Here is a 15,480-nt window from a genome sequence, read left to right as displayed (position 1 = left end):
TTTCATATATATATATATATATATATATATATATATATATATATATATATATATATATATATATATATATGAAATCAAAAGGATGTAGTTCTTACCTTATATACGCGATGGTAAACTTCAATCTAATACAAATACCAGTATTTATATAAAGATATTTTAATCCCGATCAAATAAAAAAGCTCAATAGAGAGTAGAGCTTATTATAAGAGAAACAAAATTAAAACTCTTAGTTGAACTTTACAATCAAAATTTATTGTCCGACTAAATACTCCAAAAAACAATTTACAATGTCCTTATTCTGCGGAGTTTCATATAATGCTATTCTTTCTATTCTTCTCATCAGAGTACAGAAAGAAATCAGCAAATTATATTTGTGGTAATGCTAGAATTTGCTGGTTATGGTATTAAGGGAAACTGCAATTTATTATAGCGATAAATTGCCAAGAAAAACTAGTGAAAAAATGTTGGATATGTAAAAAAAAAAAAAATCAAAACAAACGCATTTGACTGGAGACCATTTTCTCGTTGGACTACTGCATTGTCCCCCCAAAAATATATCAAAACAAACGCATTTGACTGGAGACCATCTTATCGTTGGGCTGCTGCATTGCCCCCCCCCCCAAAAAAAAAAAACAATTTCCATTATTTCAGATGCTTTGAAAACTTTCCAACCTTACTATATGCATCATCACACTGGATTTTATTTTGGACTTCATTCTCTCTAAAGAACTATTTTTGCCTTTCGGATTATCTTGAGAGAATCTTCATGCACATTGAAATATTATGCTACCTGATGAGTTAATTGTGTGCAAGACACAAATAGTCAAGAAAAATGATCAGTGTTGTTTTTTGTTAATCGTTTTTATTTCTTTTTGCCGTTTACTGTTCAGGCGATGTAGTAGTTTTGGGGAGAATCAAATGTACTCGTCTAAAAAACTGTAGAATCTCATTTTTATTTTGTGAAATAGAAAAGAAAAAGAACACAAGAAATTGGCGATACTTGTATACTTGCCTATTTTCTTATGTTCTTTTTCTTGTGTTCTTTTTCTTTTCTAAAGTTTATTCATAGCATTACTCAGACTAATACAAAAAACAGATATAAGAAAGATACTAAAAACAGATATAAGAAAGGTATTAAAAAACAGGTATGAGAAAAATATTAAAAAACAGATATAAGAAAGGTATTAAAAGCAGATATAAGAAATATATCTAAAAACAGATATAAGAAAGATATTAAAAAACAGATATAAGAAAGATATTAAAAACAGATATCAGAAAGATATTAAAAACAGATATAAGGAAGATATTAAAAAAAGATATAAGAAAGATATTAAAAACAGATATAAGAAAGATATTAAAAAAACACACATAAGAAAGATATTTAAAAAAACAGATATAAGAAGGATATTAAAAAAACAGATATAAAAAGATATTTAAAAAAACAGATATAAGGAAGTTATTAAAGAAACAGATATAAGAAAGATATTAAACAAATAATATAATTATCACTTTCACAAACCGTTATTTTCTCAACTTGTCTACTAGATCGTGAAGACGAGCAAGCTTCACTTCTCGACTTATTCTTAAAATGACGATATGCTATTAACGTGATGATCGGGAATCCTTTTAAAAAATCCCATCAGAGATGCGTCTGTGTATGAAACATTTTATCTCCTTACTGAATAATGCAAAGGGGAGAGGGTGATTCGATAGGTTCAAGTAGGTAAGAAAACATGTGTTCCGACGCAAAAATTCCATAGTAAACCTCACTCTCCATAATGGTTCACTTCGATCTGTGCAACTGTTATTGCGCACAGACAGCAATAATTCCACCGTTTACACAACCAGAAATTGCGTACAAATAGACAGAGATTTATAGCATCACTAAACCACCATAAAAGTGCAATAGCCGCAGCTAAGGTTAAATACACTGAAATGGAAAAAAAATCCCATCAAGTCGCAGAAATTAGGAACTCGTTATTTCTGTGATGCATGTAAGATCTATGATACTGTGATGAACAATGAACAATCAAAATCCCTACACTATCCAACCATCATAATGTCACATGAATAGTAATGGATAATGCTAAAGTGCTTTCCCAGCAAGTCGCTTTAAACTCCACCTTGGACCTTACAAACGACTCTTGCCCTAATTTACTGATAATATAGATGGAAACCATGCAAAAAGATCTGATCATAACAACATTAAATTAAAAATATATCCGTTTTGCATTTTGAATCTTACAGGTAAGAAATTCATTTTTATAATATGAATAGATTAGTTAAATTAATTAAGAATAGGAAACTAGATCTACTATTTGCAATATGTCTTCTTTTTAAGATTAGGGGGTGTTTAATCAACACTGCTGGGGACCGATGACGCAATATACTGTTTTGTTTTTAAATCCCTGAAACAGTGTTTCATGGTAAACAACTGATGATCCCTTAAATTACATTGGTACTATAGTGAATTCGAGAAAGCAGGTGGATGCATTGATTGAAGGTTATTAAATGAATTGCTGACAAAATATGTTTCTAACGAATGATAAAAATAAATTTGTATATTTTTGTAACATTAAATTTCCTCGTACATTTAGTAAAAGAAAATTGCCTTGTATATTTAGCAAAATTAAATTTCCTCATACATTTAGTAAAAGTACATTTCCTTGTATATTTTTCAAAAAAAATTTCCTTGTATATTTTAGAAAAGTAAATTTCCTTGTATATTTTGTAAAAGTAAATTTCCTTGTATATTAAGTAAAGGTATATTTCCTTGTATATTTTGTAAAGGTATATTTCCTTGTATATTTAGTAAAGGTATATTTCCTTGTATATTTAGTAAAGGTATATTTCCTTGTATAGTTTGTAAAATAAAATTTCCTCCTATATTTAGTAAAATTAAATTTCCTTGTAAAAGTAAAGTTCCTTGTATATTTTGTAAAAGTATATTTCCTTGTGTATTTTGTAAAGGAAAATTTCCTTGAATATTTTGTAAAAGTAAATTTCCTTGTATATTTTGTAAAAGTAATTTTCCTTGTATTTTGTAAATTATATTTTGTAAAAGTAAATTTCCTCATATATTTAGTGAAATTAAATTTTCTTGTATATTTTGTAAAAGTAGATTTCCTCGTATATTTAGTGAAAGTAAATTTCCTTGTATATTTTGTAAAAGTAAATTTTCTTGTATATTTTGTAAAAGTAAATTTCCTTGTATATTTTGTAAAAGTAAATTTCCTTGTATATTTTGTGAAAGTATATTTTGTAAAAAGTAAATTTCCTTGTATGTTTTGTAAAAGTATATTTTGTAAAAGTAAATTTCCTTGTATATTTTGTAAAAGTAAATTTCCTTGTATATTTTGTGAAAGTATATTTTGTAAAAAGTAAATTTCCTTGTATATTTTGTAAAAGTAAATTTCCTTGTATATTTTGTGAAAGTAAATTTCCTTGTATATTTTATAAAAGTAAATTTCCTTGTATATTTTGTAAAAGTAAATTTCCTTGTATATTTTGTAAAAGTAAATTTTCTTGTATATTTTGTAAAAGTAAATTTCCTTGTATATTTTGTAAAAGTAAATTTCCTTGTATATTTTGTAAAAGTAAATTTCCTTGTATATTTTGTGAAAATATATTTTGTAAAAAGTAAATTTCCTTGTATGTTTTGTAAAAGTATATTTTGTAAAAGTAAATTTCCTTGTATATTTTGTAAAAGTATATTTTGTAAAAAGTAAATTTCCTTGTATATTTTGTAAAAGGAAATTTCCTTGTATATTTTGTGAAAGTATATTTTGTAAAAAGTAAATTTCCTTGTATATTTTGTGAAAGTATATTTTGTAAAAAGTAAATTTCCTTGTATATTTTGTAAAAGTATATTTTGCTTGTATATTTTGAAAAAGTAAATTTCCTTGTATATTTTGTAAAAGTATATTTTGTAAAAAGTAAATTTCCTTGTATATTTTGTAAAAGTAAATTTCCTTGTATATTTTGTGAAAGTATATTTTGTAAAAAGTAAATTTCCTTGTATATTTTGTAAAAGTATATTTTGCTTGTATATTTTGAAAAAGTAAATTTCCTCGTTTGTAAATTATATTTTAAGAGTAAATTTCCTTGTATGTTGTAAATTATATTTTTTAAATAAATTTCCTTGTATATTTTGAAAAAGTAAATTTCTTGTATTTTGTAAATTATATTTCGTAAAATAAAATTTCCTTGTGTATTTTGTAAAAGTAAATTTCCTTGTATACTTTGTAAAAGTAAATTTCATTGTATTTTGTAAATTATATTTTGTAAAAGTAAATTTCCTTTATGTTGTGTAAAAGTAAATTTTCTTGTATTTTGTAAATACTATTTTGTAAAAGTAAATTTCCTTGTATTTTGTAAATTATATTTTGTAAAAGCAAATTTTCTTGTATTTTGTAAATTATATTTTGTAAAAGTATATTTCCGTGTATATTTTGTAAAAGTATATTTACTTGTATATTTTGTAAAAGTAAATTTCCTTGTATTTTGTAAAGTATGTTTTCTAAAATAAATTTCTTTGTATATTTTGCCAAAGTAAATTTCCTTGTATTTTGTACATTATATTTTGTAAAAATAAATTTCCTTGTATTTTGGAAATTATATTTTGTAAAAGTACATACCCTTGCTCACATTAATCTCAGCTTCTCTGAGATCGGTTTGAATTTCACCACGAGTAAGAAAAGTTTTTTTTTTGTACCTTTCTGCTTACCCACCTTGATTTTTTTTCGTTTAATTTCCTTGGCCGACCACATCTTGGAAGATTTGCAGCAGCTTCATCAGGGTTTTTAAACTTTCTAATAACGTTTCCAACTGTACTAAGTGGTTGATTAAGTTCCCTTGATATTATTCGATACCCTTTTCCTTCTTGGTGCTTATCAATGATTTTTTGTACGAATGTCTATTGACAACTCTTTAGTTTTAGGCATTTTTATAAATGAACTGGTTGACTTTGAAGGAGTGAGCCCAAACTGGAAGAATTTTATAAAATTATTTTAATATAAAGCTCTTTAATTGGTCAGTGATAACTCGTTTGCATTATTGCAACACGCTAAGCAAAAGTCATTTAAATTTATTTCAGAAAAAGAATTTTTTAAAAGTGTATCCAATACTTTTGTGTTTGTTAATTCATATTTTTTCTTAAACATAAACTTTCTAAACTTTGATTTTGTAATTACTACTCCAAATATAATTTAGAATAGTAATATACTGACCAAATTTTAGATAAAATCTTGAACCCTAATTAAAGTTATGAAGAAAAATGTAATGTATCCAATACTTTTGCGTGGCACCGTATATATATGAATTTAGGAAAACCCTTACCTGGAAAACTCGACCTTTTTGAATAAATATCGATTGAAAACACATTTTATGACTGTTCTGGAAGAAGATATTGTCTTTAAAAGAGAATACACATCCCATAATATCTTTTGAAAATATTTTTACTGGTTTACTGTTGTCTAAAAAAAAATAAATTGATTTTTCTAAGTGTTCGTTTTCTACCTAGCTTCGAAAGTTTTGGGGGGTTCAACTTATTTTAAAGAGTTTATTTAGTAAAAAAAAAAAAAAAAAGTATGTAGATTGTTACTTTTGAAAAAAAAAATGTCTGACATGAGATAATCACGTCTTAGGAGTCTGGATAATGGCTCAGAAAGAGAAAATTAAAGAAAATACTGAGGTAGATATAGTTTTAAAACGATTTCTTGCGTCCAAAAGAAAATAAATTTGTATATGGTTAATAATCAATGTAACGAAACTAAAATGAAGACATGAAAAATGAAACCATATATTTATAAAAAAATTACTTTTTAACATTTCTTGTGTTATTACGAAACAAAAAAAAACACTTCTTGTATTATCAAATAATAAAACAAATATTTTATTTAGAAAATTTGGTACTTTACAGGAAATGGGGACCCTGCGTAAACAGTGTTTTTATTTAATGATTGCTCTCTCAAAGCTCATGTGCAAAAGGTTTTCTTTGGCTTATTTAATCACAAAAACTTTCTGAAGGTACTATTTGAGGCCTAAAAAATAAGGGGGAGGCAAAAGCATTATTTGGATAGGTATGAAAAACTAATTTAACAATGGATGAATTTTCGCGATTAATCCCGAAATCAAGGGAACCACCGGAATACACAGTAATAGCGTCGCTACAAAGTGAAAAGGACTATGCACAAATACTATGTAATATGATCAAGGAACTACCTGTAACTTTGGAAGATATAATAAGGGAGGCTGAAGAAGATAGTTTCATGAAAGAAATGAAACAAAAAATTCAATCGGATGAATCGTCGGTGAAAGCCTATTCTATGTGCAATGAGGTACTGTTGTACCGAGAAAGAGTAGTAATCCCAGCTACACTACAAAAGAAAATTCTAAAGGATTTTCATACAGAGCACCCTGGGGCTACGCAAATGAAGAGCCTCATGAGGTCCTACATTTACTGGAAGAGTATGGACACTGATATAGAAGGCACAGTAAAGTTGTGTAAGGGATGCACATTAGCTGCAAAAGCGCCCCCAATACAATGTAGCCTGTGGCCTAAAACAGACCACCCATGGCAAAGAATACACGTAGATTACGCAGGCTCACTGGGAGGAAACTATTATTTAATAGTGGTAAACACTTTTTCAAAATGGCCTGAGGTATTTTGATGTAAAAGTACAACGAATTTTACAATTGTTCGTTAGGCTTGGTGTGGTTGATTGTCTAATGTCAGACAATGGCACACAATTCACTTCAGCAGACTTTAAAAGCTTCTGCGAGGATTTCCAAGTTAACCACATAATGATGCCAACCTATCATTCCCAATCGAATGGTCAAGCAGAGAGGTTTGTAGACACACTGAAAAGAGCCCTGGAGAGAAGCGCCCTCAGAAAAGGCGCTACAGCAGTTTTTACAAGTTTACCGAATTACACCAAATGAAAACGCTCCAGCGAAGATGTCGCTGACAGAGCTAATGTTTGCGAGAAAAATTAGGCTGGTCTTCAAGAAACTTTTGCCAAAACAGGTGAAACTGCCAAATATTATAGTTCCTAAAAAAAGGTATTTGCCTGATGAAAAGGTATTTTTCCAAGTGCACAAAAATAATAGTACAATATGGGAACTAAGAAAGGTTCAGAAATGGATCGGGCGTATGGTTTACATTATTGAAGGTCCAAGAAGCATGTGAACCAAATTCGGATATGTATCACAGATGACAAAAGACAACCTCTTGCTGAACAACAAGATGTAATGGACCAGATATATGACGCGTTCGATTTGGTAACACCACAAGCAGCCGGACAATGCCAGTTCTCTAGAAAAAGGAAAATTACTGACCCGATAGAGATCAACCCCAGAAAAAAGAGCTATACGATCATTCCAGGGGAATGAAAAGCTCGGGAGGGGGGGGGGTGTTGTGGGGTACAAATCATACCTATTTCATAACTAAGTGGAATCAACCAGTCCTATGAATACCGCTGATTTCAGAGACTAAAGGGAGACATTCGTACCATGTTTTACCGCATGAAACGAACACGTTCTTCTCATACCATTTTTATGGCTCCTGTATTCTTTATGATAAATACATATTATATTTTATATTCTTTACAATACTTGTGGTTTCTTTCATTTATGACCCCTAGCAATTATTTCTGTTTTCATATCACAATTTACGATGCTAAAAGCAACAAACAAACAATATTGTCATTAGATGAAAACATGTAAAAAAAAGAAACTGCAGCAACTTTTTTTTTATTAAAAACTAAATGTTATGGTTAGGTTTTTAAAAAATTGGTTTTTAACCTTAAAAAAATACAAAGAATGAAACTCTTTAATAAAATAAGGATGACACTTTTAAAGCTGCGGCGACTTTTTTTTTACTGTTATTTTACTGTTATTTTACTATTATTATATTTTCTTACTGTTATTAATATTATTATATTAATAACACCAACATCTAAATTTTAACATTACAAAAAATGAAAATGCGACGATAGTTGTAGAGGACTTGTAATTTTTATTAAACGAAAACTGTGATGTTATTATTTATGTTAAAGCTAGACGTTGGTGTTATTAATATTATAATTATAAGCTTTGTTCAGTAGGAAAAAATAAGCCGTCGCAGCCTTTTTTCATCCTTGTTTTATAAAAAAATTTTGTTTGAAAAAAATTATAATTTCCTATCGTCTCATTTAATCTCTTAGTAAGTCATAAAAAAGTGTAGAAAAAAGTAGCCGTAGCTTCTTTTTTTAAATGTTTTCATCTAATGAAAATGTCGTTGGTTTTAGCATCATAAATTATGATATGAAAAGAGAAACACTTCTTTTAATAATCGCGTAAAGACTAAATTTTGTATTACTAATGTTATCAACTTTGTTATGTTAAAAAATATTTGTCGCGGCTTTTTTTTTTAATGCTTTGATTTAATAAAAAAAATATTGTAGTTATATGGATACAAAATTAATCATATATTCTTACACCACAATGCAAGGGTAATACTCCTGCTTAAAAATCTGTGTAAATTACTACCCTTCCATTAAAATAACCCTAACCCTAACCCTTCCATTAAAATAATTGCTTGCATTGAGCTAAATTGTCTACCATATTTTGCTATCAATATGAAAAGTTCATTTTTCATAACATACTTAGTTTCTGTTTATGGTTCGGTTTAATTATAAATAACTTTTTCCAAAGTAACCCCCTCTTTCAAATTCAATAATATCGGTTATAGCATGTTTATATTCTTATTTGTTTATTTATATTTTGCTATTCATTTATTTATTTATCTAATTCTATTTATACCAAATTTCTATTACCATCTACTGGTATTGTTTAAGCTTGACGACCTTTACAATTAATATTTGTTTCAAAGGACGCTTTTAAATATTCGAACGTCCTATTTCTGCTGGTTTTAATAGCATTCATGTACTTCAAGCTAATTAGATGGGCTGAGATTTGGTTCTATGCAAACAATTTTTGACCACTTTTCACCTTTTGCTTAGTAGGTTATCATTAGATACTATTATATAGTATAATTGTAAGGTGCAAAGATGGTACTGCTTGGATTTACTAGGTTTATATTTTTCTACTCTATTTTACATAAATCATTTCAATTCGTAGTCTGCATTACTGCTATACGATTCTCATACCAGAATAGTTAATTTACTAATAGAACCATTACAAGGTACATTAAATGATATGGTTTCTGAATCTATCTTTGGATTTGCAGACAGTTGAACCTATGTATGTCCTTGTTTTAGTTCTTTCAATAATGTTGCATTTATATACGATGTCCAAAATAAGACATTTACCTTCTAAAGGACATTCATTAGTATTTTTACAATTACATAGTGGTTCTTCATCAGTATTACGTTCTTTTTTTTTTCATTATTAATACTTCTTATAGTTGTAGCTAAATTAATAAAAGTTTAAAAGGACAATTTGACTGCTTTTTGCTGGTAAATTTTCTAGAGGGAATTTTTTCAATGTTCTAGCAAAACTCCTTCAGTATGTTGTTCAGGATATGTGCACTTCAAGGAAGTGAATTGAAATTCTATGCCTGTTTTTTATCCTATCAGTCTTCATTTCAGAATATTGGTGTGAAATCTTTTCACTATTTGGATTAGTTCTATTCATATTTATTGTATTTTTTTTACCATTTTTGTTTAGGATTGTCATGAAATATGGTATAATGTGAGATGGTCACTTTTATCCCAAACTGGCTAATGCACGGCACAATCATATTGACACATCAGTTCTCACCAGATCATTGAAGTTAAGCAACGTTGAGCCTGGCCAGTACAAGATGGGTGACCATTTAGGAAGGCTAGGCGCTGTATGTACCTTCTGGGAAGGTTTGGCATGGGGCCAACACCCTCACCCTGTAAAAAAAAAACTCCTCGCTACAAACACATCTATAAAAGTTGTAGATGGCCTATGCCCCTCCAGGGGCTCAAAAGGCTATGGATGGAAACTGGCTAATACTTTGTTGTAATATTTTTTTTTACTATCAAACAATTGTCTAGATGCTCTCTGATTAGTATCAATGTATTAGAATATGTGATTGGGTTTATAGCATCGTTCATATTCCTTAATATTTAATGCTTTACACCTACAATTATTTTAGTCCATGTTTTTTAAGAATTGATATAATTTTTGTTTGTTTTTTTTCAAAACTCATGTCACCATACTTCACAAAAAAATTTTTTTTTTAAATAACACATCATTCTTTTAGAGACCAACCCTCATACTTGATACATAGAATTCCTTCTGAATGTTGTCCTGGATATGACCTTAAATTATATCCAGTGGTGAGGCCCTAGCTTGCGGGCTTTGGGGAGTGTGGAGCCACCCTTTAATTGCCATAGCGCCCAGGTTCACTCTGACCCAGAGTGGTAGTACCTGTTAGGGTCCCAACTATGGGTTAAGTAGAAACCGACTTGAAAACAACAAATATATTCTATTAAAAATCTTTCTTCAAAATCTTTGGATTCGGCATTAAATAACCTGAAAAGGGTTGATATGCCGTAAAACAAAAACAACCAACAACCAAATCTTTCTGAATGTACATAGTGATAGCAAAGTTAACTTATTAAGGTACTTAATTAATGTACTTCTAGCTAATCTAATTTATGTATATTTCTAATCTAGTTGTATTTGTCTCAGCTTTAGCTAGTTCCAAAGCGCTGTATAAAAATTTAGGGAAAATAGGGGGTAATAGTAATCTTTAGTTCATACCTTGGGGCAATGTTTCAAAACAACTGAGAACTTTGTAGGATGATAACCACAAGCTTAGATTTCATGTTAGGTAGTATCCTATCTACCAATTCTTTTTATAGCTACTCCTGTGTCTGAGATACAAAAGAAATCAATTTGATGCTAAATTCCTCTTTGTAGTCCTAGAGTGTAAACCTTGGGCTCTTTTGGGTGTAGACTTCAATGTTATTGTGCATACTGATTTTTGAACATATCTCCAAAGTTGACGAATTGATATCATAGAGATCATTTACGTTTGATATTTTCTACTTCCTTATCAAATTATTATAAGTTTCAAAACTCATACTATAAATGTTCATTTTATCTACTAGAAATATTAAATCATGATCATTTTTAAAAAGTTTTGTAAAAGTTAGACTTATTTTATTGCTGGATTAGAGTATTTGTACGTTTTTTAATTTCTAAATTTCTCCAAAGATATTAATGCCACCATCAGCAAATGCTGAGCACAGTCTCTACCAGGTGTAGGTGAAGGCACTAGAGAGTTGCTGTATGGCGAAATTTGGCCAGAGTCGGGGAACCAAGATAATTAGTTCACAATCCACCCTAATGGGTGGGATGCCTTGACACGTAAAAGACGTGCGCCCTGCTACAGTGCCCTCTCATCAGCAGATTCTGACAGAATAACATCTTCTGAGAGAAGGTCATAGAGTTTGGTATACATCGATGAAACAGTGTCAGACGATTTTCACAAAACAGAAGTGGAAGCGCATGCTCCTGAGGAAGCTCAGTTTTGCGAAGGAGTACCCAACAAAAACAGCTGCCACTGGAATACTACCTGGATGATCATGAGATCAGGGAGGGATGTGATAACTGTGTGAAGAATCATAGGAATAGGTGCCTACAGTTGGCATTTGTCCACTGTAGAGAGGCACTGGCACCCGAACCTGGAACTCTTCCAATACAAAAATAAGACAAATGCAAATTTAGGCACTTTGGGGGTTTGAGGTGACAAAAACGTTTTTTATCATTTAGAGATGTTATCTGGTTCATGCAAGTTCATTTTCAAGTTAGAAGAAGATGAAAAGCAAATATGACCGTTTCTCAGTAAAAGAAGTGAGCGAGACGTGGAAGAGAAAAGCCTCTCGTGCCGCCCAGGTAAGTTCTAACTCTTTTTTTCTCTGCTTTATGTAGTGATTTATTTTTAAATTATAAATGTATACTTATCTATATAAGGATAACTATATATTTATTTTTAGTTATTATAAGGAAGTTAGTACGGATTTCATATGAAATAAAGTGAAGCAACTCTGATATCAACTTAAAAATATGGACATTTGCTTCCCGTTTCAGCGTCTACTTCGAGTTGGAAAAAATTACTAAAAGATAAAATAATTTAAGGGAGATGTTTACATGTAATGTGTAACAGATTGAAAGCATGGCCATAAAATTTCAAAATTAAATTAGAATTTTATATCAGAACATGCAAGACATTTCATGTTACATAATCTTGATAGTTTGCAAAAAAAATATTTCAAACTTTAGGAAAAACAAGCAAGTGTTTGTTTGTTTTTTTTTCATACTAGCATGGGTGCCCGGTGTTGCCCGGGTGTTTTGAGGTGTATGCTGAGCAAAAAAAAAAAAATGGTCAATGTTTTTAACTTAAACCCCTATTATGACCCCTTAAAATTTATTGTTTAGGGCTCAAATAAAGTTATTAAGTTAGATCCATGTCCAATGAACCTATATCTAAAATTTCAAGTGTTTAGACCCAAAATTGTAGGAGGAGTTTGATAGAGTTCTCAAAGGTCAAATCGTTGAACTTTGACCCCTTAATCGCCAAATTTCTGTCCGAAAACCAATCACATCGATTTTTCCAAATCTCAGTACCCTGTATATCAAATTTCAAATCTGTAGGCTTAAAATTGACAGAGTTATTGCGTAGGGAAATGTACACAGACACACACATACACACACATACAGACACTTTCACTTTTATATATATATATATATATATATATATATATATATATAGAGAGAGAGAGAGAGAGAGAGAGAGAGAGAGATTTTCTTATCGAATCTGGTTTGTCATCCATTTTGAATTTTACTTTAACCCAGTGTTTGCATGATTTTTTCGTCAACCTTGAAGATAACATTAAAAAAACCCAGCAATATCCTTTTTTGAATACCAAAACTTACTAGCTCAAAGATAAAATACTTTGAGAGAAAAATTACACCATGATATGTTTACATGTAAGGTGTAACTGTTCCTTTTGAATCATCTTGTTTATCTATTTGGGAGTGACTTATTACCAACAGGTCTGATGTCAGGGGAGATAACATTACATAGTAGTACACAAAAAATGACTATACGGTAAAGCATTCGATTTGAGGTAGTTATGGAAAATAACGAGGTAAGAACAGTTATTTGAAAGATCCACTAATGCAGGTGGTTTTAACTTAAAATAAAGTGGCAACAATTCTCTTAAAATATTTAACTGCTTTCTTCAGTATTCTGATAATTATTGTCGTTTGAATGGTCTCAGTTCTTCCTTCTCTTCCTCCTCATCTTCTTTCTTCTTCTTCTTTTCTTCTTTTATCAGCTGCTTTTGTGAAGCATGTCTTTAAAGACCAGCAACCTCAAGGCAGCAAAGCAATCATCAGTAAACACGTAATATATGTGATACCTGTAAACAACAGAAATATAAATGAAAGTCTTTTAATGTTATACAATTTTATATTTGCATTCCGACATCATAAGAAACAATAAGATAAAAAATTTCTCATTCGCATTTGATTTGTCTTTGAGAATCTCTTCCTTTCAACAATTAAAGAAAAATATGCAAACAGAATCCGTTATTTGGATTATCCGGATTTCTATTATCTGCATTATTAGTCTCACAATAATTTTAACCAGTGCAATATATATATATATATATATATATATATATATATATATATATGTATTTATATATATATACATATATATATATATAAGTGAACGTTTCTGTGTGTATATGTGTCTGTGTGCGTGTGTCTGTGTGTGTGTCTGTGTCTGTGTGTGCGTGTGTGTACATTTCCCTACGCAATAACTCTGTCAATTTTAAGTCTACAGACCGGAAATTTGATATACAGGGTACTGAGATTTGGGAAAAATCTTTGTGATCGGTTTTCGGCCAGAAATTTGGCGAATAAGGGATCAAAGTTCAACGATTTGACCTTTGAGAACTCTACCAAACTCCTCCGACAATTTTGGGTCTAAACACTTGAAATTTTAGATATAGGTTCATTGGACATGGATCTAACTTAATAACTTAATTTGAGCCCAAATCTCTACCAAATCAGACACTTTCTGGTCTACACACTTGAAATTTAACATAAAGGGTGGCAAGCGTTTTAATTGGTTTGGGTCGAAAATTTGAGCTACCAATATATAAATGCATGTATGGATGCTTGTATGTCTGCCTAAAGCTTTCGACAGAGGCGACAGATTTTCACAAGATCAGTATCGTTTTGAAGCTCAACTCTTCAGACAACAAATACCGAAAAATTGGCTAAAAACATTAATTTCTTCACCCTCAACTGAGCACTTTTCTACAGGGAGGGGTCGCTTTTTTTGCCGATATTTTCGCAAGTCATTCCTTCTTTTCGATTGTCTAGCCTTAATTTAAACCTACGTCACTTCCGCTTTGGCAGTGGTCGTAACAGCAAAGACGTCACGTTTTTTTCCCCATTCTTTTCCTCCTTCGTGGTATGGGTTCAAGACTGCCTTCCTACAACAACTTTTTTTTTTTTGCTCAACACGCACATCCAAACACCAGGGCAACACTGGGGACCCATGCTAGTATATATATATATATATATATATATATATATATATATATATATATATATATATATATATATATATAAATTTATTTCCTGTGATTCACCCTATATATAAGAAATTTATTACTGTGAGTCCAGAATGAGTTTACATATTGTTTCAACTAGAGGAAGATCCCCAAAGAGAGGAAATGTCCAACTAGCATCGTCAGAATTCATCTATGAATAATAAATTTCTTATATACTGCTCTGGCTACACATTCAGCACTCTATTCCGGTTTTTTCACCACTGGTAAATAAATAAATATATATATATATATATATATATATATATATATATATATATATATATATATATATATATATAGGGTGAAATCACAGGAAACAGATGTTTTTAGAATGCTCCTTGTTCTCCTCACAAAGTCTTGTTTCCTAAAAAAACATCTGTTTCCCGTGACTCACCATGTATTATATATATTTTAGGTTGAGTACAAAGTTCTTGCCGAATTTTTAATTTTGTTTTCAAGTGATGTATTTTCAAATAAGTTTTCATTATAATACCTTTACTTTATATATCATTTTCAAAGGCGTTTTTAGCTCTATCTAATCGCTTAAATTACAATCGGTTTAAAACAATTATGTTTTCTTTTCAGAACATTGAATACAAGATGGAAAAAAGCAAATTCACACAATTTTTTTATTTCAGTTAGAGCTAGGCTGAAAAGTTGCTGAATAGCTTGTGATATCAACAAAGCATTTGGCACAGAAACCACTACTGAAGGCACAGCACTATGATAGTTTAAGAAATTTCATGGTGGCGATGAGAGGTGATGGTAAAGGTGATGAGCATAGTGGTTGACCATTGGATGTTAACAATGATTAATTAAGAGTCATATATATGTGATCTATTCTGGATTACGTCGGCATGTTGAAAATTGT

General features: G+C 30.2%; 1 protein-coding gene across 1 annotated transcript in view; it reads right to left on the bottom strand.

The window, feature by feature from the left end:
• Positions 1 to 11,570: 11,570 nt before the first annotated feature.
• Positions 11,571 to 15,480, bottom strand: part of LOC145242864 (monocarboxylate transporter 9-like) — a 33,638-nt gene continuing 29,728 nt past the window's right edge. The window contains exon 6 of the mRNA XM_080105979.1: positions 11,571 to 11,671. Within this exon, the coding sequence (XP_079962105.1) occupies positions 11,571 to 11,671 (101 nt within the window). The remainder of the gene's footprint in view (positions 11,672 to 15,480) is intronic.

The sequence above is a fragment of the Euprymna scolopes genome, chromosome 21 (assembly GCF_053919585.1).
Source record: "Euprymna scolopes isolate OS-2025 chromosome 21, ASM5391958v1, whole genome shotgun sequence".
NCBI lineage: Eukaryota > Metazoa > Mollusca > Cephalopoda > Sepiida > Sepiolidae > Euprymna > Euprymna scolopes.
This window is presented reverse-complemented; position numbering and strand designations above follow the sequence as displayed.